Here is a 22,318-nt window from a genome sequence, read left to right as displayed (position 1 = left end):
ATCCCATCCCATCCCATCCCTTCCCATCCCATCCCACCCCACCCCATCCCATCCCATTCCCATCCCATCCCACCCCATCCCATCCCATCCCATCCCATCCCATCCCATTCCCATCCCACCCCACCCCACCCCACCCCATCCCATCCCATCGCATCCCACCCCACCCCATCCCATCCCACCCCACCCCATCCCATCCCATCCCACCCCACCCCATCCCATCCCCACCCCATCCCATCCCATCCCCATCCCATCCCATCCCATCCCATCCCACCCCATCCCACCCCATCCCCATCCCATCCCATCCCATCCCATCCCACCCCACCCCATCCCATCCCCACCCCATCCCATCCCATCCCATCCCCATCCCAATCCCATCCCATCCCCATCCCATCCCATCCCATCCCCATCCCATCCCATCCCATCCCCATCCCCATCCCATCCCATCCCATCCCCATCCCATCCCATCCCATCCCCATCCCATCCCCACCCCATCCCATCCCATCCCATCCCATCCCATCCCACCCCATCCCATCCCATCCCCATCCCCATCCCCATCCCATCCCCATCCCATCCCATCCCCATCCCCATCCCCATCCCATCCCATCCCATCCCATCCCATCCCACCCCATCCCATCCCATCCCCATCCCCATCCCCATCCCATCCCCATCCCATCCCATCCCATCCCCATCCCATTCCCATCCCACCCCACCCCACCCCACCGTTACCCCCCCCCCCCGCTGTTTACAGCCAACACGGGGCCGGCGCTACCGGTGCGCTGGGCGGGCGGGGCCGGGCGGGGGCGGTGCGGGGAGGGGTACATAGCCCCGGCCCGGCCCGGCCCGGCCCGTCCCGTCCCGGCCATGGCCGCCACCAAGGTGCAGGCAGCGGCCGCTGCCCGGGAGCAGGCGCTGGCCGCCACCCGTCCCTGCACCGGCTCCAGGCTCAGTGAGTGGGGAGGGGACACGCGTGGGGGGCGCCGCACCCCTCTGCCGCCGGCCCGGGGGGCGCGGTGGGGCAGGCGGGGGGTGGGGGGGTGGGTGACACCGGGGTAGGCAGGAGTGTGTGGGTAGGTGACACGGGGACAGGCAGGGGTGGCAGGGGTGGGTGGGGGGCAGTGGGGTGAGCATGGGTGGGTGGGGGGGCACCAGGACAGGCAGGGGTGTGGGGGTAGGTGACATGGGGACAAGCAGGGGTGGGTGGGGGGCGCTGGGGCAGGCAGGGACAAGTGGGTGACACCAGGGCAGACACGGTGGGGGACGGTGGGGCAGACAGGAGTGGGTGGGATGGGTGGGAGGCAGTGGGGCAGGCAGGGGTGGGTGGGATGGGTGGGGGACGGTGGGGCAGACAGGGGTGGGTGGTGGGTAACACCGGAGCAGACAGGGATCGAGCCCTGGTGACCCCCCGTGCTCCCCACCACGGGCGGGGGGGGCCGTGTGGGTCTCTCGGGAGGGTGCGGGGGCCGTCACGGGTGACGGTGACAAGGGACGTGCCGGGGAGGCGTCGATTTCCCGTGGCCCCCCCGGTGCCGCCCGTGTCCGCGGGGTGGGTGTCGGTGTGCCCGTCTCCCCCGCCCCGCACCCGCGGGCGGCTCTGCGGTGACCCCCACCCGCCCCAGCATGGCGGGCTCGGAGGCGTCAAGGACATCGGCTGCGACCTTTGGCGTCCCCGCTGTCGCCTCCCTCGCCCCAAACCGGGTGGCTCCGGCCTGGCACCGTCCCGGCCGCGCCGTCCCGCCACGGCTGAGCGCAACCGGCTCTGCCCGGCCGCCCACCCGTGTTTGCTGTCAGCAGGGAGCGGCCCGGGGGGCACCTCTCCCGGCCTCACGTGGGGTGGGATGGGGATGGGGATGGGGGGGGCTGCGGGGGGAGCTCCTGCGTGCCATTAGAGGGGTGGGATCCCCGTGGGGGCTCCGCGGGCTCCCCTCCACCCAAACCGGACCCGTCTGCACCCAGCAGCCCGGTCGCAGGGCCCGGCGCGCGGCTGCCGCGCTCCTGCTGGCTTTTCCAGGCGCGTTTCCGAGGTTCTTCCCGCCCGCCGGCGCCATGGCCGATGCCCCGCGTGGCCCCCGCCCCGCCGGCAGCGCCGGCTTTGCCAGCCTGGCTCCTCAAAACCAGACCCCCCCCATGCTGGGACGGTCCTGCTCTGGCGTCCTGGAGATGGGATGTCGGAGAGGGGTGTGGGGGAGGGACGCGGACCCCCAGCGCGCCTCGCTGGAGAGGCCTCAGCAGCCACAAATCCGTTAGGACAAGCGAGCGGAAGAAGCGCTTGTCACCCCCCCCCCCAGCCTTTGGCTCGACCCGTCTTTCCGAAAATCAACCCGGCGAGCAGGCGCGTGGGCTCGGGGCTGCTTGGGTGGAGTGGGGGGCTCTCGCGTCCCGCCCCACGGCCCCGCACGGCCCCACGGTGCGCTTTCAGCTCAGCGAGCGCGTTTTCCGTGGGAGGCCGGGGGGACGGAGGGCCGGGAGGATGGAGGAAGCAGGAGACGGCTGTCAGCAACCCCCAAGGGGATTTTTGGTGGACGCATCCCGGCTTCTCCTCCGCCGTGCCCCAACCAGCCCCCCCGTCAGCCGTGACGCCCGTGTCCCGCCGGGACCCCGCGCTGGGCCGGCCCCGGGCGGGGGCTGGTGCCTCGGGGAGCTGTGGCCGGTGGGGTTTGGGCGGCGGCGTTGCCCCCTGGGGAGGTGGGAAGCAGGAGGAGGGGAGCCAGGGCGACCCCCCGGCCCCACGCACCCCGACACCCCTCCTCAGGGCGCTGAGCCTCGCGGGGCGCTCGGGGAGCGTCGAATTCTCCGCTCTCTGTGGTTTTTCTGCCATTAATCCCCCCCCGCCTCACGCAGCAGCGGGACCCCCCACCCCACGGCGCGGCGGGCTCCCCCAGCCCCACGGCCCCGCTCTCCGTCGCCTCTCTGTTCCTCTCGGCCCCATCCCAGCCTCCGAAAGGCCTCGGCACAGCTGGTGCCGGCATCGCCCGCGCCGCCCCGCGCTCCGGCATCCCCGCTCCCCCGGCCCTGTTTTGTCTGATTAAAAAAAAAAAAAATGGAAGCGCAAGCCCAGCACTTTTTTTTTTGTTTTTTTTTTGGTTTTTTTTTTTTTTTTCCTTGAGTTGGCTTCCTCGCTTCACGCTCGGCTGGCGCGGCCATTCTTCGCCGCCCCTCACGTGACACGCAGGTGTGTATGGGAACCCTCGGCGGCCCGCGCCCTAATTAGTGGCATAGAGCGCGACCCCCCGCCGGGCTTTTCACCCGCCCCGCCGGCCTGGGACAGCGCGGTGGGTTTGACGGCTCGGCGCGAAGTGACACATGGCACAATGGGCAGGTTTCCGAGGGGCCAGGGGTCACTTAGGGACTGTCGGAAAAATCCCAGGACGGTGTCGGCTCTCGGGGCGGATGGGTCACCGCCGCGGCTCTGGTGCCGGGGACGAGGAGGGTTTTGAGCTCGCGGGGGTCGCATTCGCGCCCCGTCCTGGGGTCTGGGTTGCGGCACCTCAAGCGCCAGCCTGGCCGGGCGTTTTGGTTAAAAAACTGGATATTGCGGTCGGTAACGGCACCAGAGCCGCGGCGGCGACCCAGCCGCCCCGCACGGCGGGATCTGTAGGGCGGTGGGCGCCGAAATGGCGAGCGGCGTCCTGGGGGGATGCGGGATGCCCGGCGCGGAGCAGCCTGTGCCCACGCTGCGCCTTGGGCTCGGCGCGCCCACACCCCCCCGCCCCACGGGGCGTCCGCTGCCACGGCCATGAGGTGCCAGGCGGGGGGCAGCGCAGCGGGACCCCCGCCCCACACCTGCTGGGGGTGAGCTGGGGGACGCCGGAGACCCGTCCCGGTGTGACAGAGCCTCCTCATCCCCATCCCTGCCCCGGGCCAGAGGGGAGAGGGGTTTTGGGGATTTTGGGGCTGTCTGGGTCCCGTTCCCTGTCTCTGCTCCAGCTCGGCTCCCCTTCGGCCCGCGCGGGGGGCTAAGGGGGGACAGGGTGTCAGAGGCTGCGTGTGAACCCCAGCTCTGTAATTCGGGGTCGGGGATGTGCGAAGCCCCTTGGGCGGCGAGCGGGGATCGGCGTCACCCGCTGTGCACCCCGTCCCAGAGGCCGAGGTGGCCGTCACCGGGCAGGCGCCAAATTCCCCCCAAATCGGCCTCGATCGGAGAAGGCAACACCCTCGGCGGGGTTTCCCCAAGCTCCGCGCGGCGGCCAGAGGAGGATGGAGCCGGGGCTGCGTTGGTGCCCTGGCCACGGCGCGCGGCAGCCCCCGGGCCCGCCGGCCGTCCCGGAGGTTGGGAGCGAGCCCCCGGCGCAGTTGGGAGCAGGACCCTACGGCGTGCGCGCGCCGGGCGGTGGCCGGCCGGGGCAGGGGCCGGGGGCCGGGGAGGGCAGGGCGGGTGAGTGGGAGCAATTAGCGGGGTGTAGCTGGGTCGGGGGCCCGTTCCCCCCGCTCCGGCCGCGGCGGCGGTTAGGAGGGCGTGAGCGTCGGGACTAACGGAGATTGCATCTGACAGGAGCTGTGAATTTGGGGCTGGGGTTGTGGAAAGGCCAGGTTGAGAGATTTGGTTTCTTTTCTTCTTCGCCCCTCTCCCCGCTGCCTCCCGTGACCCCTTCGGCCGGCCGCCGCAGCCCACCCACCCCGCCGCTCCTCCCCCCGCCTTGTTCCTAACAGCTCAACGTCTTAATTATCGGAATTAGGGCTTTCTGGGAGCGGCGGCTCCCCCTCCTCTGCCCCAACCCTCTCCTCCTCTTCCTCCTCCTCCTCCTCCTCGGCCCTTCAGCCTCCCGCCGGTCGGTGGGCCGTCGCTTGGCGTCGCCGGCGCGATTTCCTTCTCTGTCGCGACAGAGGCTGTCGCACGGCCGAGACGCGCGTGGGCCGCAGCGATGCGACATCGGCCGGGGCCGGCCGGGTTCGGGGCAGGCCGGGGCCGGGGGTGAAGCCCTGGGGCTGCCCCGTTTGCGAGGCCTTTGCAGGAAATGAAACGTTTCGCAGAAAAATCCCTCGCGGGAGATTGGTTTTTCGTAATATCGCCCGGGGCGTGGTTTTGCTTCGGCGCGGAAATCCGAAGGGAGGCCGCCGGGAGTCACGGAGCAATGTTTTCGTTTCTCCGTGCCCGAGTCCGGATGTCCGTCTGACTGTCCACCGGCGGCCCAGTGTCCTGCCTCAGTTTCCCCGTGAGGAAGCGAGAGGAGCAGCCGTCCCCTCCCTGAGTGATGGCTGGGGGGCGAATGTGTATGGAAAGGTGGGCGGGTGGACACGGAGCCGGATGAATGGATGGAAGGATGGGAGGATGGATGGATGAGTGGATGGAAGGATGGAAGGATGGGAGGATGCATGGGTGAGTGGACGGATGGATGGACGTGAAGCTGGATGAACAGAAGGAAGGATGGAACAATGGGAGGATGAACGGACGTGGAGCTGGATGGAAGGATGGATGGAAAGATGGGAGGATGGATGGATGGACATGGAGCTGGATGAATGGATGGGAGGATGGATGGATGGACACGGAGCTGGATGGGTTGAAGGATGGGAGGATGGATGGATGGACACGGAGCTGGATGAATGGATGGGAGGATGGATGGATGGACACGGAGCTGGATGAATGGATGGGTGGATGGATAGATGGACACGGAGCTGGATGAATGGATGGGTGGATGGATAGGTGGACACGGAGCTGGATGAATGGATGGGAGGATGGATAGATGGACACGGAGCTGGATGAATGGATGGGAGGATGGATGGATGGACACGGAGCTGGATGAATGGATGGGAGGATGGATGGATGGACACGGAGCTGGATGAATGGATGGGAGGATGGATAGATGGACACGGAGCTGGATGGGTGAATGGAAGGACAGACGAATGGATGGGTGGGAGGATGGATGGGTGGATGGATGGATGGGGAGCTCCATGAATAGATGGGAGGTCAGACGGGAGGATGGATGGATGGACATGTAGCTGGATGGGTGGAAGGATGGGAGGATGGATGGATGGACACGGAGGTGGATAGATGGATGGTTGTGGAGCTGGATGAGTGGATGGGAGGATGGATGGGATGATGTAAGCATGGATGAATGGGAGGCTGGATGGATGGATGGATGGATGCAGGCGTGGATGGATGTGGAACTGGATGTGGGACGGATGAATGGGTAGGCAGAGACCTTGGCCGATGACCCCGTGTCACAGCCGCAGGGCACCAAGCGGTGCGGCCAGAGGGCCGATGCCCTCGGTGGGAGAGGACGGCCCGCTGTGCTCGGGGGGAAGCCAGCAGGGTCCCGAGGAGGCTGGCGGCCGTCGGGGCTGGGCCGGAGAGCAGCGCGCTGGGGGGAGAGGGGCGAGCCCCGCGGCCGTGTCCCGCGTGGGTGGCTGCTGTGCGGGGAGAGAAAAGAGCCCAACAAAACGTCCCGGGGAAAGGGAAGCAGGCGAGGCGGCGGCCGATGTTTGCGAAGGGGTCGGAAGGGGGAATAAAAGGCGGAATGGTCACTTTGGGAAGAACGGAGACAAAAGGCGGCGAGGTCGGCGGTGGAGAGCCGGCTCCCCGTGTGCCAGCCCCCCAGGGCTGAATGGGCGACCAGCGGGAACTGGGCGTTACTGGGTGACGGGGAGAAGGCTAATTGCAAAAACGGCGGGGGTTACGGCACTGCCAGCGCCCGCGCCAGGACACGGGCTGGGCGAGGGAAGGGGGACGCTGGGGACATGGAGCGTGACCCCACGGCGAGGATGAGTGCTCCCCGGCACGGGACGCGCCCGACGAGGAGCAAACGGGAGCCGTCCCCCGGCGATGGAGCTCCCGGGGCTGGTCCGGCTGGGCTGCCGAGCTCCCGCACCCAGGGAGCTGCGCCAGTGCCGGCGTCACCGGAAACATGGCGGGGACGGCGGGTCCCCGCGGCGCGGACCACCCATCCCCGCGGCCGGCTGGCAAGCTCGCCAGCTGGCCCGGCCTCTCCAATCCTATTAGGATCATGGGGAAATCGGAGAACCGGGTGTGAGGAGAGAGCGCGGGGGGACGAAAGGCCCCGGCGGGGTCAGCGGAGCCGGGCCCGGCCACGGCAGGCCCTCACGGCGCTTGACACATCGGTGAAATGATCAAGGGAGCGGCTTAGCGCCGCTTCGCTTCCCCGGCACCTGCGCTCGCCCGGGAAGCGGCTCCCGCCCCTCGTTTTCCCCGGCCGCGGGGGCCCGGGCTCGCAGGCGTCTGCACCCCGCTTGTCGCCCCCACCCCGCCGTTATCCCCGGGCTCTCCGTCGTCACCGCGCTCCTCCTCATCCGAACGTGGCGCCGCACGAGTCCCCCGCGGGGTCCCAGCCGCGCGCCTGACCCCCAAAAACCCGTGGAGATCTCCTGGGGTGGGACGGGGGTGGGTTGAGCCAGGGAAGGTGGGGACGGGGGGACACGGCTCATCCTGCGTCCGAAAAGCGCCGGTCGTGGTGGCCGTTCCCGGTCGTGGCGGCGTTCCCGGTCGTGGCGGCGTTCCCGGTCGTGGCCTCCCGGGGATGGCGCGCGGGCACCTCGGGAAGGCGAAGCGTCCGCGGGGCCGGCAGCGGGCACCACCTCGTCCTGCCAGCACTGCAGCATTTGGGGGGGGACAGCGGTGAGGGGGTGCCAACCCGTGCCCGTCGCGGTCCGCGCGGGGACGGGGGAGGCGGCGGGGGCTCCCCGGGCGAGGCGGGGGGTGATGACCCATTTCTGGGGGTGATGATGCCGGGAGCGGGGTGGGAGCATCCCCGGCTGCGGGGGGCTGACGGCGGTGTCCTTGCCCCCCACCCCCAGCCTACCGGACGGTGTGCGGCGTCAACGGGCCCTTGGTGGTGCTGGACAACGTGAAGGTAGGGCAGGGGGGTGCGATGGGGGGCGTCCCCTTGTCCCCACGGCTGTCCCCGTGTCCCAGCTCTGAGCTCCGGACACGGCTGAGAGCGGAGCCCGCACACGCACGGGGCCGCCCTGCACACGCGTGTGGGCGTGCAGCATGCGTGTGCGGGGAACGCGTGCGAGCGTACGGGAGGGGAAACTGAGGCAGCGCTGGCTGACAGGCCCCCGCGAGGGCTGCGGGGGGCGGTGTGGGGGGCCAGGGGAGCGGAGCCCCCACCCGTCGCCCCCCGTCCCGGCAGTTTGCCCAGTACGCCGAGATCGTGAACTTCGCGCTGCCCAACGGCGCCAGCCGCAGCGGGCAGGTCCTGGAGGTGATGGGCGCCAAGGCCATCGTCCAGGTGAGCCTGGCGGGACGCGCTGGGACGGACCCGCGCTGGGACGGACCCGCGGCCTGGGGCTCTGCCCCCCTCGGCGCCGGTGGCCAGCGACCCCCAGCGCGGGGCAGCCGAGCAGGGGGGTCTCCCCGGGGCCGTTGGGGGTTGTCCCCAGTCCCCCCGAATGGGCCAGCCGGGGGGCTGGGGGGCCGCGCGGCCAAACTGGCCAGGTGCTGGCTGGCGAGACGCTGGACCCCGGCCCGCGGATCTGTGGTGCCCTGCGGGTCCTGTTCGGGAGAGAGCCTCGGGAAGGACAAGAGGGAAAGAAAAGGGAAAAAAGGGAAAAAAAGGAAAGAAAGGGGAAAAAAGGGAAAGAAAGGGGAAAAAAAGGAGAAATGAAAAAAAGGGTGAAAAGGGGAAAAAAGGGAAAAAGGTAAATAGCGAAAAAATAAAAATGGGAAAGAAAGAAAAAAAGAGAAAAAAAAGGAAAAAAGAAGGGGGAAAGGGGAAAAAATGGAAAAAAGAGAAAGAATGGGAAAAAGAAAGGGAAAAGGAGGAAAAAGAGAAAAGAGGGAAAAAGGATAAAAGGGAAAAAAGGCAAAAGGCGGGATAGAGGGGAAAAAGGGACAAAAGGAAAAAAATAGAAAGGGAGAAAAAGGAAAAAAGAAGGGAGAAAAAAAACAAAAGGGAAAGAAGGGGGGAGGAAAGGGAAAAAAGAAAAAAGGGGGAAAAAAGGATGCCCCGGCCGTCCCGAGGGGCCGCGCGGCTCTAATTAACGGGGCGCTGGGGAGGTTAATTAGCACAAACGGTGTCAAATATTATACCCGTCAAAGCGCCTGTGGTTCCGGCTGCCGCGCGGGGCAGGGCGAGGGGGGCCCTCCTCTGCCCCCCCCCGCAGCCCCTTGCAGGGGAGTTTTCGGGGCTTTCTCCCCCTCTTCCGTCACCCCTCCCCACCAGGTTGGCTTTTTTGGGTGAGCGCGGATCACGTCGCCTCCCCACGGAGAGCCCGGCCGCCCCCCCAGCCCCCTAATCCCCACTAATTGCCCCCCGCGCCCCCCGCTCGCCCCCTGCCCCCGGGGTCTCGGCAGGTGTTTGAGGGCACGTCCGGCATCGACGCCAAGAAGACCTCCTGCGAGTTCACGGGCGACATCCTGCGCACGCCGGTTTCCGAGGACATGCTGGGTGAGCCCGCGCCGCCGCTGAGCCCCGGCGCAGCTCGGTGCACGGGTGGGGGGGGCCGCGGGGCGCTGTGGGGGTGCTGCGAGCTCGGGGTTCGGCTCTGCCCCCGGCGCGTCACCCTCGTGTGGGGATAAAACACCCCCTGGGCCCACCCTGCCCAGGAATCCCGGGAGAAAAAGCTGGCTCTGGACTGGGAGAAGGTTTCCCGGGTGGGCACGGCGAACTGCGGTGCCGTCATCCTGCCCTCCGGAGATTGGGGGGCTGCCCAGCGCCCTCCCCGTCCGCGCTGAGCCCTGAGCGCGAGGACGCTCGGGGGGCACCGGCCACCCCCCCGGGGACGCCCGGCCGGGCAGAGCTGGGGGCGGGCAGACCCCCACGGCCCCCAGCCCCGGGCCCCGACCCCAACCCGAAAGGCGCTGTGTCCCCGGCGCGGCCCCGGCGACGGCGGTTTTGACGGAGGGAGGATGGCGGAGGCGGGGGTCTCGCTCCCCATCGCGGGGGCCGAGTGTCTCCTGCCATCTCCTTCCCGTCTCGGCCGGCGGCGCGGAGCCCGCTCCGCAAAGGGCAGGGGTGACGGGCGGGGGCGCGTCGAGTGCCGCGCGGTGACACGGCCCCCCCGGCCGCCCCCCGCCCCTGTCCCCCACGCGGGGTCTGGCCGTGAGACCCCCTTGCCCCCCCCGAGTGTCCCCATCCCGGCTCGGGGAGCGGGTTCCCCTTCCTCCCCGCCCCCAAAACCGGGTCCCCGGGGGGCTCAGCTGCGTCCCCGCTCCCCTCTGCCGCTCTTTGTGTGGCGGCGCGGGGGGGAGCGCGGCGCGGGTCCCCAGCCAGCGCCAAGGTCAGTGACCTTTCGTGCTCCGTGCCCGTCAGCCTGATCCGCTCTGACATCCGCGATGCTTCCCGGCCCCGTCGGGGACCGGAGGAAAATCCCGGGGTGGGGGGCGGCGGCGGCACGCGGGGGTGCCGGGGGGGGCGGCGCGTTGGCTTTGCCGCCATCGATCCGGCGCTCGGAGCCGCTCGGTGATGCCGAGCGTCAACGCGAGGGCTCGGTGGGAGCCGGCGCGGGGCGGGGGGCGGGGGGAGCCCCTGCCCCACAGCCGTGGGGCCGGGTCGCGGTGCCGCCAGCCGCTCTCTCCGCGCAGGTCGGGTCTTCAACGGCTCTGCCAAGCCCATCGACGGCGGACCCCCGGTGATGGCCGAGGACTTCCTGGACATCAACGGTGACGGTGGCATGGCGTTCCGGCTGCGGGGGGGCCTTGGGGACGTCGCGCCATTTGGGGAGAGCGCCGCGCCCTGATGGTCCCACCCCAGCTCCACAGGGGGGTCCCTCCGTCCCGTCGGGGTGCCCCGGGCGGGGGGACGGGTGCAGGGCTGGTGCCTGGTGACCCCGTCCCACCCCAGCGCTGGCCCAGGGAAGCACCCCTTCCTCGGCCCCAGAGGCTCTCCCCTAGCTTTTGGCGCCGCCGGCGGCCGTTCCCCCATTTTGGGGAGCCTCACGTCCCTCTCCCGCCCCAGGCCAGCCCATCAACCCCCACGGCCGCATCTACCCGGAGGAGATGATCCAGACCGGCATCTCGCCCATCGACGTGATGAACAGCATCGCCCGCGGCCAGAAGATCCCCATCTTCTCCGCTGCCGGCCTCCCCCACAACGAGGTGGGGCCCCCGCGGGGCGCCGAGCACGGGGAGGAGGGTGGAGGAGGCAGCACGGGGGGGATTGGGGGAGGCTGGAGCGCCTCTCCCGCGTCTCTCCTCCCCGCCCCGCTCTGCTCCGGCTCCGCAGGGCGACGGGCTGGGGACGGGGCGCTCGCGTTGCCTCGTGCCTCAGTTTCCCCGTCCGCACAGCGAGGGGCTCCCTGTGCCAAGAGCTGTGCTGGGTGGGAGGGGAGGTGATCTGGGCTGACGTGGGGCACGGGGGGGCTGCGGACCCCCCCACGGCCCCGCCAGCGCAGCCGTGCCGGCGCGGGGGGCACCGCCAGCCGGACCCAGGCCCCTGCCCCGCTGCAGATCGCCGCGCAGATCTGCCGGCAGGCCGGCCTGGTGAAGAAATCCAAGGATGTGATGGACTACCACGAGGACAACTTCGCCATCGTCTTCGCTGCCATGGGGGTGAGCGGGGGCCGGGGCGGGCCAGCCCAGCCGAGCGTGGCGAAGCGCGCTGGTGGGGAGCCCTGCGCTGCCTCGGTTTCCCCACCCGCGAAGCCGCTGCTGACCAGGCTCCCTCCCGCCCGGGCAGGTGAACATGGAGACGGCGCGCTTCTTCAAGTCGGACTTTGAGGAGAACGGCTCCATGGAGAACGTGTGCCTCTTCCTCAACCTGGCCAACGACCCCACGTGAGTCAGCCCCGCGGCTCTGGCACCCAGCTCTCCTCCTCCTCCTCCTCCTCCTCCTCCTCCTCCTCCTCCTCCTCCTCCTCCTCCACCTTCTCCTTCTCCTCCTCCTTCTCCTTCTCCTTCTCCTCCTCCTTCTCCTTCTCCTCCTCCTTCTCCTCCTTCTCCACCTTCTCCTTCTCCTCCTCCTTCTCCTTCTCCTCCACCTTCTCCTTCTCCTTTTCTCCACCTTCTCCACCTCCCTCTCCTCCTCCTCCTCCTCTCTGAGAGCTGGTGTCCCTGAGGTGCCCGGTCCCCCCTGCCGCCAGCCCGGGGTCGGGGCATGCTGCGGGGTGGGTGTGCGGGGTCTGGGGGCGCCCACCCTGTCCCCCCGCAGGATCGAGCGGATCATAACCCCCCGCCTGGCCCTGACCACCGCCGAGTTCCTCGCCTACCAGTGCGAGAAGCACGTGCTGGTGATCCTGACGGACATGAGCTCCTACGCCGAGGCCCTGCGGGAGGTCAGCGCGTGTCCCCCGGCATCCGCTCTGCTCCCCGCGTGCTCCCCTGCGGCAGGGGATGAGGGCTGCCCTCTTGGGGTGCTCGGGGTACTTGGGGTGCCTGGAGTCCCCAGGGTGCTCGGGGTGCTCAGGGTGCCTGAGGTGCCCAGGGTGCCTGGGGTACTTGGGGTGCTCGGGGTGCCCAGGGTGCTTGGGGTACCTGGAGTCTCCAGGGTGCTCGGGCCGCCTGAGGAGCCCAGGGTGCCTGGGGTGTTTGGGATGGCTGGGATGCTCAGGATGCCTAAGGTTCCAAGGGTGCTTGAGGTGCCTGGGGTGCTCAGGGTGCTTGGGGTACCTGGGGTATTTAGGGTGCTCAGGGTGCCCAGGGTGCCTAGGGTGCTCAGGGTGCTTGGGGTACCTGGGGTATTTAGGGTGCTCAGGGTGCCCAGGGTGCCTAGGGTGCTCAGGGTGCTTGGGGTACCTGGGGTATTTAGGGTGCTCAGGGTGCCCAGGATGCCTAGGGTGCTCAGGGTGCTTGGGGTACCTGGGGTATTTAGGGTGCTCAGGGTGCCCAGGATGCCTAGGGTGCTCAGGGTGCTTGGGGTACCTGGGGTATTTAGGGTGCTCAGGGTGCCCAGGATGCCTAGGGTACCTGGGATGGCTGAGGTGCCCACGGTGCTCAGGTGCTTGGGGTGCCCAGGACACCAAGGGTGCTTGGGGTGCCCAGGGTATTTGGGGTGCTTGGGCTACCTGGGATACCTGGAGAGCCCAGGGTGCTCAGGGTGCCCAGAATGTCTGTGGGGCTCAGGTGCTCAGGGTCCCTGTGGTTCTCGGGGTGCTCTGGGTGTTTGGGGTCCCCGGGGTGTGCAGGGTGCTCGGGGTGTTTGGGATGCCTGGGGTGCTCTAGGTGCCTGGGGTGCTCGGGATGCTCAGGATCCTTGGGGTGCCCGCGGTGCTGGGGGTGCCCAGGGTGCTGGCGGTGTTTGGGGTGCCCAGGGTGCATGACCCCCCTCCAGCATCACCGCCCCCCGTCCCGCAGGTGTCGGCAGCCAGGGAAGAGGTGCCCGGGCGCCGCGGCTTCCCCGGCTACATGTACACCGACCTGGCCACCATCTACGAGCGGGCGGGGCGCGTGGAGGGCAGGAGCGGCTCCATCACCCAGATCCCCATCCTCACCATGCCCAACGACGGTCCGCGGCGCGGGGGGCGCGCGGGGGTACCCGCGGGGCGTGCGGTGCCGCCGCCGTGCCCGCGCTGGGAAACGCCAGATTGCTGTGATTTAACCAAGTTTTGGGCGTTGTACTTCGGCCGAAGGATGCGGTTTGGGGGGGGGGGGGCGCGGACTTGGGGGGACACGCGCACGCGGGCGAGTCTGGGACGGGCGCTCGCCTGCCCGGTGACAGGGGAACCGGCTCTTGCCCGCCGCCGCGGGTCGGTGCAGCTTCCCCGCTGCTCCGGTGACGAGCCGCTGCCGTGTCCCCGTCCCAGCCGAGCCGTTTCTGGGGTTCACAGCACCTCGTGTTTCCCCCCAGACATCACCCACCCCATCCCCGACCTGACCGGCTTCATCACCGAGGGGCAGATCTACGTCGACCGGCAGCTCCACAACAGGCAGGTTCGTTCCCGTGCGCCGGGGCGGGGGGCGCTGGGGGCGGGGGGCGCTGGGGGCGGGGGGGCCCCCAAAGCGGGGTGACGGCACTGTCGGACGGGGGGGGCTCCCTCTCACCCCGCAGATCTACCCCCCCATCAACGTCCTGCCCTCGCTGTCCCGCCTGATGAAGTCGGCCATCGGCGAGGGCATGACCAGGAAGGACCACGGGGACGTCTCCAACCAGCTGGTGAGGGCCGGGGGGGACGCGGCGGGGGGCGGCGGGGCCCTTCACCCCCCCAAAACCCTCCTCCCCCTGCTCGGCGCCGGGATCCCGCTGCCTTTTGGCTCCTTGACGTCGGGGAGGGGTGGGGGCGAAGGAGGGCGATGCTTCGCCCGTGGAAGGGGGAAGCGCAGGGGATGCGGAGCCCGGAAGCGGGGGGTTGTCCTGCTGCGAGGACGCCGGGTGACACAAGCGGGCGGCCGGCGGCGGCGGAGGGCGCGTGGCGCGCTGACGGCCGCCCCGCAGTACGCCTGCTACGCCATCGGGAAGGACGTGCAGGCCATGAAGGCGGTGGTGGGGGAGGAGGCGCTCTCGCCCGACGACCTGCTCTACCTGGAGTTCCTGCAGAAGTTCGAGAAGCAGTTCATCGCCCAGGGTGAGGCGGCCGCCCGCGCCCCGGCCCCGCGCCCCGCGGGGGCTTCGGGGACCGGCCCCCCCACACGCGTCCCCGTCCCCAGGTCCCTACGAGAACCGCAGCGTCTTCGAGTCGCTGGACATCGGCTGGCAGCTGCTGCGCATCTTCCCCCGGCAGCTGCTGAAGCGCATCCCCGAGAGCGTCCTGGCCGAGTTCTACCCGCGCGAGGCCGCCGCGCCGGCCGCCACGGCCCTCTGACCCCCTGCCCGGCACCCCTGGGGAGCGGCCTCGCCCCCCCAAACCCCGCGGGCCGTCCCACGGTCCTGCTGCTGGGGCCGGGGGCTGCGTCCCGCGGCGGGGAGAAACCTCTCCTCGCTCAATAAAAGCAGCGTTCGCGCCCGCGCTCCTGCGCGTCCCTCTGCCGCCCCGAGCATCCCGTGCAGTCCCTCCCGGGTGCGGGAGGCTGCCCAAGCCCCCGCTCCCCGGTGCTGGGGTTTTGTTGGTTTTCCGACGCGCGGGGAGGCGCAGAGGCCGTGGCGGGTGGGTGCCGGCGGCCCAGCGGCACGGCGGCGGCCGTGGCGGCGCTGGGGTTGTGGTTGGATGCGACGATGGCGTTCCAGGTCCGGTCCTACCCAAACGACCCCGTGATCCGAGCATCTCCCCGCGGCACGGTGACGCGCAGCCGGGCGCCGAGCGCGTTTCGGTTCCCGGTAACTTCCGCACCGGCGCCTCTCCCGCTGCGGTAAACGCCGTCCCGCTCGGCTGCGCCCGGCTTTGCATCCTCCCCGAGGGCTGGGTCGCTGCGCGGGTCGGGGCGCTGGGCCCCTGCTGTCGCTGTGCTGGCGGCGCCGCGAGCCTGCGCCGGGCCAGCGCGCTTTCAGTTCCCTGGGGCGCGGGGGCAGCGAGCCCAGCGGCAAGCTCGGGGCGCTGGGTGCCCTGCCGCCACGGCCCGCGCTGGGGACGGGCCCGGCAGCTGGCAGGTAAGGACCCCCGCGCGCGTTTGGGGGCGCACGCGGCCGGCTGGCCCCGCGTGTCTCGTGGGGGGGTGGTGGGCTGGCTCTGGCCGGCCCCTGTGACCGTCACCGTGGCCTCTGGGTGCTGATAAGCCGGGTAAGCAGCCAAGGCCCCCAGCCCAGAACGACGGGAGGACCCCGGGGCAGCTCCCCGGTCCCAAGCGCTGGGGACCCCCAGTCCTGTCACCCAGTGACGGTCCCCGCGGCCGCGCTCCTTGGTTCCTGTCCCAGGTGGGATCTTACGCGTGGCCCCCCCACCCCAGACCAGTCACCCCAGTGCTGGGGGGGAGCCCGCTGGTGCTGGGGGCTCTCCGTCCCCCCGTGCCACCCCGCTGTCCCCCCACCCCTGCGGTCCCCAGCTCTGCAGCGGCTCCCCGTGGGCAAGCTGCGGGCCAGGGCCTCCCAGGACAGCGGGATGCTGGGGGGCGGCTTTTCCCGGAATCGCTCACCGGGATTTTTCCCGGCTGCGCTTCCACCGCCGCCGAGCAGCCTGTCCTGCGACGCACGGTCGCTGCCGGGTCGGATTTTTGCAGCTGCTCCTCCTGCTCCGGGCTGTCCTGCCGTGTGAACTTCCCTGTTCCCTCAGGGCGCATTCCCAGTTCCCTCAGGGCGCATTCCCAGTTCCCTCAGGGCGCTTCCCCAGTTCCCTCAGGGCGCATTCCCAGTTCCCTCAGGGCGCATTCCCAGTTCCCTCAGGGCGCTTCCCCAGTTCCCTCGGCGCATTCCCAGTTCCCTCAGGGCGCTTCCCCAGTTCCCTCAGGGCGCATTCCCAGTTCCCTCAGGGCGCTTCCCCAGTTCCCTCAGGGCGCTTCCCCAGTTCCCTCAGGGCGCATTCCCAGTTCCCTCAGGGCGCTTCCCCAGTTCCCTCAGGGTGCTTCCCCAGTTCCCTCAGGGCGCATTCCCAGTTCCCTCAGGGCGCTTCCCCAGTTCCCTCAGGGTGCTTCCCCAGTTCCCTCAGGGCGCGTTCCCAGTTCCCTCAGGGTACTTCCCCAGTTCCCTCAGGGTGCTTCCCCAGTTCCCTCAGGGTGCATTCCCAGTTCCCTCAGGGCGCTTCCCCAGTTCCCTCAGGGCGCATTCCCAGTTCCCTCAGGGCGCACTCCCAGTTCCCTCAGGGCGCTTCCCCAGTTCCCTCAGGGTGCTTCCCCAGTTCCCTCAGGGCGCGTTCCCAGTTCCCTCAGGGTACTTCCCCAGTTCCCTCAGGGTGCTTCCCCAGTTCCCTCAGGGTGCATTCCCAGTTCCCTCAGGGCGCACTCCCAGTTCCCTCAGGGCGCACTCCCAGTTCCCTCAGGGCGCTTCCCCAGTTCCCTCAGGGTGCTTCCCCAGTTCCCTCAGGGCGCATTCCCAGTTCCCTCAGGGCGCTTCCCCAGTTCCCTCAGGGTGCTTCCCCAGTTCCCTCAGGGCGCGTTCCCAGTTCCCTCAGGGTACTTCCCCAGTTCCCTCAGGGCGCATTCCCAGTTCCCTCAGGGCGCTTCCCCAGTTCCCTCAGGGCGCACTCCCAGTTCCCTCAGGGTGCATTCCCAGTTCCCTCAGGGTGCATTCCCAGTTCCCTCAGGGCGCATTCCCAGTTCCCCCAGGGCGCATTCCCAGTTCCCTCAGGGCGCTTCCCCAGTTCCCTCAGGGCGCACTCCCAGTTCCCTCAGGGTGCATTCCCAGTTCCCTCAGGGTGCATTCCCAGTTCCCTCAGGGCGCATTCCCAGTTCCCCCAGGGCGCATTCCCAGTTCCCCCAGGGCGCATTCCCAGTTCCCTCAGGGCGCATTCCCAGTTCCCTCAGGGCGCATTCCCAGTTCCCTGGGGGGTCGCCAGGGCCTCGCCCGCCCCGCGTCTGCGCTTGGCCCATCCCCGTGGAGCGGCGCCGGGCTGGGAAAGCGCAGGGCCGGGCCATCCCCGCGTTCCCACCCGCTGTGGTGACCTCCTGGCGCTGGCGGTGTCCCTGCAGCCGCCCTGGGGTCAGGAAGCAGCGAGGAGGAGGAGGAGGAGGAGGAAGATGAAGACGAAGAGGCGGCCGTGGTGCAGGTATGGCGCTCAGCCTGGTTTTGGTTTATTTCACCCTGCCCGCGTGGCGCCGAGCTGCTGAGGAGCTGGGCCCCCGTGCCCTCCCCTCCAGCCGGGCTCTGCACCGCGGCCGGGGTGCTGCTCCCCGGGGCGTCACGGGCATGGCGTCCCCAGCACGGCTGGCGGGGGCGGGCGGCTCGGGGCTCGCCGAGGCCCGGCAGCACCGTGCCAAAGTGATGCTGTGCCAACCCAACCCAACCCAACGCAACGCCAACCCTAACCCAATGCCGTGCCAGCGCAATGCCAACCTAACGTGATGCTGTGCCAACACGATGCCAGCTCAACACAACGCTGTACGATGCCAACCCAACCCAATGTCAGCCCAACCCAATGTCAACCCAACCCAATGCCAACCCAACCCAATGCCAACCCAACCCAATGTCAACCCAACCCAACCCAATGCCAACCCAACCCAATGTCAACCCAACCCAATGCCAACCCAACCCAATGCCAACCCAACCCAATGTCAGCCCAACCCAACCCAACCCAACGCAATGCCAACCCAATGTCAACCCAACCCAACCCAACGCCAACCCAATGTCAACCCAACCCAACCCAACGCCAACCCAATGCCAACCCAACCCAACCCAATGTCAACCCAACCCAACCCAATGCCAACCCAACCCAATGTCAACCCAACCCAATGCCAACCCAACCCAATGCCAACCCAACCCAATGTCAACCCAACCCAACCCAACGCAATGCCAACCCAATGTCAACCCAACCCAACCCAACGCCAACCCAATGCCAACCCAACCCAACCCAACGCCAACCCAACCCAACCCAATGCCAACCCAACCCAATGTCAACCCAACCCAATGCCAACCCAACCCAATGCCAACCCAATGCCAACCCAACCCAACCCAATGCCAACCCAATGCCAACCCAACCCAACCCAATGCCAACCCAATGCCAACCCAACCCAACGCAATGCCAACCCAACCCAACCCAACGCAATGCCAACCCAATCCAATGCCAACCCAATGCCAACGCAATGCCAACCCAACCCAATGCCAACCCAACCCAACGCAATGCAATGCCAACCCAACCCAATGCCAACCCAACCCAACCCAACGCAATGCCAACCCAACCCAATGCCAACCCAACCCAACCCAATGCAATGCCAACCCAACCCAATGCCAACCCAATCCAATGCCAACCCAATGCCAATGCAATGCCAACCCAACCCAATGCCAACCCAACCCAGTGCCATACGCACGTCTCTCCTCTCGGCCAGGAGGTGGGTGAAGCGGAGGAGCAGCTGGCTGCGCTCGAGCAAGGTGAGCCCTGTCCTGCCCCGGTGTCACATCCCAGCACGGTCTCATACGGGGCCTCGGGGGTGGCTTCAGCCCCTCGCTGGAGCTGGCGGTGACGGACAGCCTGGGGAGGACATCCAAGCTGGAAAACCTGTGTCGCGGCACAGAGCTGGGTGCCGCCGCTGGTCCCGGTGACCCGGCAGCGCTCTCCTGGCCGCTGGGTGGGCGTGGCTGCGGGCAGGACCCCCCGGGCACCGAGGGCTGAACCCGGCCTCTGCCGCCGCCAGCGTCGCGGGCGCTGCTGGCCGAGCTCTCGGCGCTGGAGACGGAGATGGAGAGGATGCGCTGGCATCGAGCTGAAGCCTGCGTGGTCCAGGTAGGGACGGGCACCGTGCCCCCCACCCCCCAGCACCCTATAACCCTCGCTGCAGGTGCAAGGGTGCCAACGCACCCCCCACCCCGGGGCAGCAGCCACCTCCGTGCTGGGGTCTCCACCCCGCCCCAGGTGAAGCAGGAGAACAAGGAGCCGAAGCGGCTCGGCCTGGCGCTGCCCGAGGAGCCCCCCGAGGAGCAGCCCCCCGAGGAGGAGCCCCCCGAGGAGAAGCCCCCCAAGAAGCAGCCCCCCGACCCTGCCCAGCGCTACGGGCAGCAGCTCCAGGGTGAGCGGGGCGGGGGGCCAGCCTGACACAGCCCCCGCGGTTTTCGGTTGTGCCTGGGCTTCGTTCTGGGTGAAAAAAAAAGCAGAACGCGACGGTGAAACGAAAAAGGTGAAACGAAAGCGCTGGTGCTCAGCTTCCCCCTTCCCCATCCTGTTTCCCGGTCTCGGCAGCTGCGGTCGCGTTTGCAGCCGATCGGCCTCTCTGTGCCGGGGGGCTGGGGTGCTGCTGTCCTGCCCCGCGGCCCCCTCTGTCCCCACGGGTCCCCCCATGGGTCGCTCCCCACCCCAGCCCCCAGCAGAGCCGCTGGCGACGTGGCCGGGACGGGGCTGAGCTGGGGAGGGGGTGCTGTAGCCCCCTCCCCACTCCCTCATTCGCAGCCCTCGCTCCCCATTTCCCACCCCTCCGTCTCCCTGTTTCCCACCCCTCCCCCCCATTCCCACCCCTCACCCCCCATTCCCACTCCTCCCTGTCCCCCTTTCCCACCCCTTACTCCCGGCTTTCCCCCCATTCCCCCCAGCCCTGCGGGAGAAGCTCTCCCGGCTGCTGGCGCCGCGGCGGGACCTCACCGTCCGGCTGCAGGAGCTGCAGGGGCACAACCAGGCCCTGCGGGCGCAGGTACCGCCCGGGACCCCCCGCGGGACCCCCCCCCCCCCGGCAGGGACCCCCTTCATCGCCCGCATCCTCGCTGGGCGCGGGAGGGGGGTTTGGGGAGGAAGGCCCCCGCTCCGCAGCCCCTCGCTGTCTCCCTGATGTCCCGGGGGGGTGGGCTGGGCATGGCGGGACCCCCGGCTGGGCTGGGCCTGATCCTGGTCCCGGTCCCGGTCCTGATCCTGATCCCGGTCCCGGTCCTGATCCTGATCCTGATCCCCGTCCCGGTCCCGGTCCTGATCCTGATCCCGGTCCCGGTCCTGAGGTCCTGATCCCGGTCCCGGTCCCGGCGTGGCTGGCGGCGGCGCGGGGGGAGCGGCTGCGGGCCGCCCTGGGCACCATCCGGCGGGCGCTGAGCTCCTTCAAGAGAGGTGAGCGGGGTGCTGGGCCCCCACGGACGCGTCCCCTCCCCGTCACGTCGCGCCCCGCCAAGGGGCGGCCGGCGGCTCCCCAGTGCCACCAGTGCCAGCCAGCCCGGGGAACTGGTGAAGCTGTATCCGCACTGCTGGGATGCTGGTGTGGCTGTGCCACGGGGTGGCACGGGGTGGCACGGGGTGAACATGGGGTGAACATGGGGTGACATGGGGTGGCATGGGGTGGCATGAGGTGACACGGGGTGAACATGGGGTGACACGGGGTGATACGGGGTGACACTGGGTGAACATGGGGTGGCACGGGGTGACACGGGGTGAACATGGGGTGAACATGGGGTGACATGGGCTGACATGGGCTGACACAGCGTGACATGGGGTGAACATGGGGTGACATGGGGTGGCACGGGGTGAACATGGGGTGGCACAGAGTGACACAGGGTGGCACAAGGTGACACGGGGTGAACATGGGGTGGCATGGGGTGACATGGGCTGACATGGGCTGACACAGGGTGACACGGGGTGAACATGGGGTGGCACAGGGTGACACGGGGTGGCACAAGGTGACACGGGGTGAACATGGGGTGACACGGGGTGACACAGGGTGAACATGGGGTGACACAGGGTGACACGGGGTGAACATGGGGTGAACATGGGGTGACACGGGGTGACACAGGGTGAACATGGGGTGACACGGGGTGGCACGGGGTGAACATGGGGTGAACTTGGGGTGGCATGGGGTGACACGGGGTGACACGGGGTGAACATGGGGTGAACTTGGGGTGGCATGGGGTGACATGGGGTGACACGGGGTGAACATGGGGTGACACGGGGTGACACGGGGTGAACATGGGGTGGCACAGGGTGATACGGGGTGACACGGGGTGACACAGGGTGAACATGGGGTGAACTTGGGGTGGCATGGGGTGACACAGGGTGGCACGGGGTGACACGGGGTGACACGGGGTGTCCCGCCGCTCGCCCCACAGCGCCCCAGACCGTCACCCAGGATTACTGCGAGGCCGTGCAGCAGCTGCAGCAGGACCTGCGCCTGCACGCCGAGGCCTTCGCCCTCGAGGTGCGTGTCCCCCCCACCCGTGGGTGCTGGGGGGTGGGCAGCCACCCACGGCGGGTGGGAGGGCAGGGGAGGGGGGGTGCTGGCTCCCAGTGCCCCTCGACGCAGCCGCCCCAGCGCTCAGCCCGCGCCGGCTTCGTCCCGCATGCCGAGCGCCGGGGGTGGGGTGGCCACCATCGCGTTTTGGGTGCCAGGGACGGGGTCCCATGGCGGTGGGACCCCCCACACCGGCCCAACACCCCCCGGTTGGCCATCACCCAGCCCAGAATCGCCCCAAAATCGGTGCGAAGTCCCCGCGGGCGGCCCGTTTGGGGGGTGGCGGAGCGCCCGCCTCCCTGGCAGCGAGGGAGGGTCCCCAGCCCCCCCACGCCCCCCGCGCCCGCAGGTGACGGAGCCGGAGGAGCCGCTGGATTTGGCCCGCGCCGCGCCGGCCGCGGCCGAGGAGGAGAAGCTGCGGCTGAGGAAGAGGCTGCAGGAGGCCGAAGGGCGGCCGGCGGGGCTGGAGGAGGAAGGGCGGTGGTCTCAGCCTCGCCCGACCGGGGCGGGGGGACGCCAGGGTGGGCACCAGCCCCCCATGGCCCCCCCGCCCCGTTGCAGCGGGGCTGCTGAAGGAGAAGCCGGCCCGGGACCCAGCGCCGCAGAGCGGGACCCCCCAAACGGCCGCGCCCGCGCCGCCGCCGTCCCCGCGGAGCAGGTGACGCCGCCGGGCACCCCCAAAACGCAGCCAGGGGCTCCCAGCTCTGCCCTAGCGCTGAACGGGCTGGGGGGCAACCCCCCCCGACCCCGACCCCCTCGCTCCGGCCCCCACGCTGCCAGGGGGTGCTGGGGGGGGTGCCGCACCCCTCGGGATGTTGGGCAGGGTGCAGTGGGCTC

At 69.3% G+C, this 22,318-nt stretch overlaps 2 protein-coding genes across 2 annotated transcripts; both read left to right on the top strand.

The window, feature by feature from the left end:
- Window positions 1-861: 861 nt before the first annotated feature.
- Window positions 862-14,772, top strand: ATP6V1B1 (ATPase H+ transporting V1 subunit B1). Its single transcript, XM_086746431.1, has 14 exons — window positions 862-946; window positions 7,747-7,802; window positions 8,085-8,183; window positions 9,248-9,341; window positions 10,478-10,555; window positions 10,851-10,990; window positions 11,342-11,443; window positions 11,571-11,668; window positions 12,042-12,165; window positions 13,184-13,334; window positions 13,677-13,759; window positions 13,878-13,982; window positions 14,262-14,391; window positions 14,474-14,772. Exons 1-14 carry the CDS (start codon window positions 862-864, stop codon window positions 14,626-14,628), a joined length of 1,500 nt encoding a protein of 499 aa, XP_086602557.1. The 3' UTR covers window positions 14,629-14,772.
- A 206-nt stretch (window positions 14,773-14,978) lies between these two features.
- LOC147601056 (uncharacterized) lies at window positions 14,979-22,143 on the top strand. Its single transcript, XM_086747688.1, has 12 exons — window positions 14,979-15,080; window positions 15,477-15,480; window positions 15,743-15,901; window positions 17,321-17,388; window positions 18,644-18,716; window positions 18,980-19,068; window positions 19,198-19,351; window positions 19,869-19,977; window positions 20,306-20,370; window positions 21,360-21,448; window positions 21,831-21,955; window positions 22,041-22,143. Exons 1-12 carry the CDS (start codon window positions 14,979-14,981, stop codon window positions 22,141-22,143), a joined length of 1,140 nt encoding a protein of 379 aa, XP_086603814.1.
- The last annotated feature ends 175 nt before the right edge of the window (window positions 22,144-22,318 follow it).

This window comes from Chlamydotis macqueenii, chromosome 4 (genome assembly GCF_036417535.1).
Source record: "Chlamydotis macqueenii isolate bChlMac1 chromosome 4, bChlMac1.mat, whole genome shotgun sequence".
NCBI lineage: Eukaryota > Metazoa > Chordata > Aves > Otidiformes > Otididae > Chlamydotis > Chlamydotis macqueenii.
The sequence above is the reverse complement of the archived record's forward strand: the minus strand, read 5'-3'. Positions and strand labels throughout refer to the sequence as shown.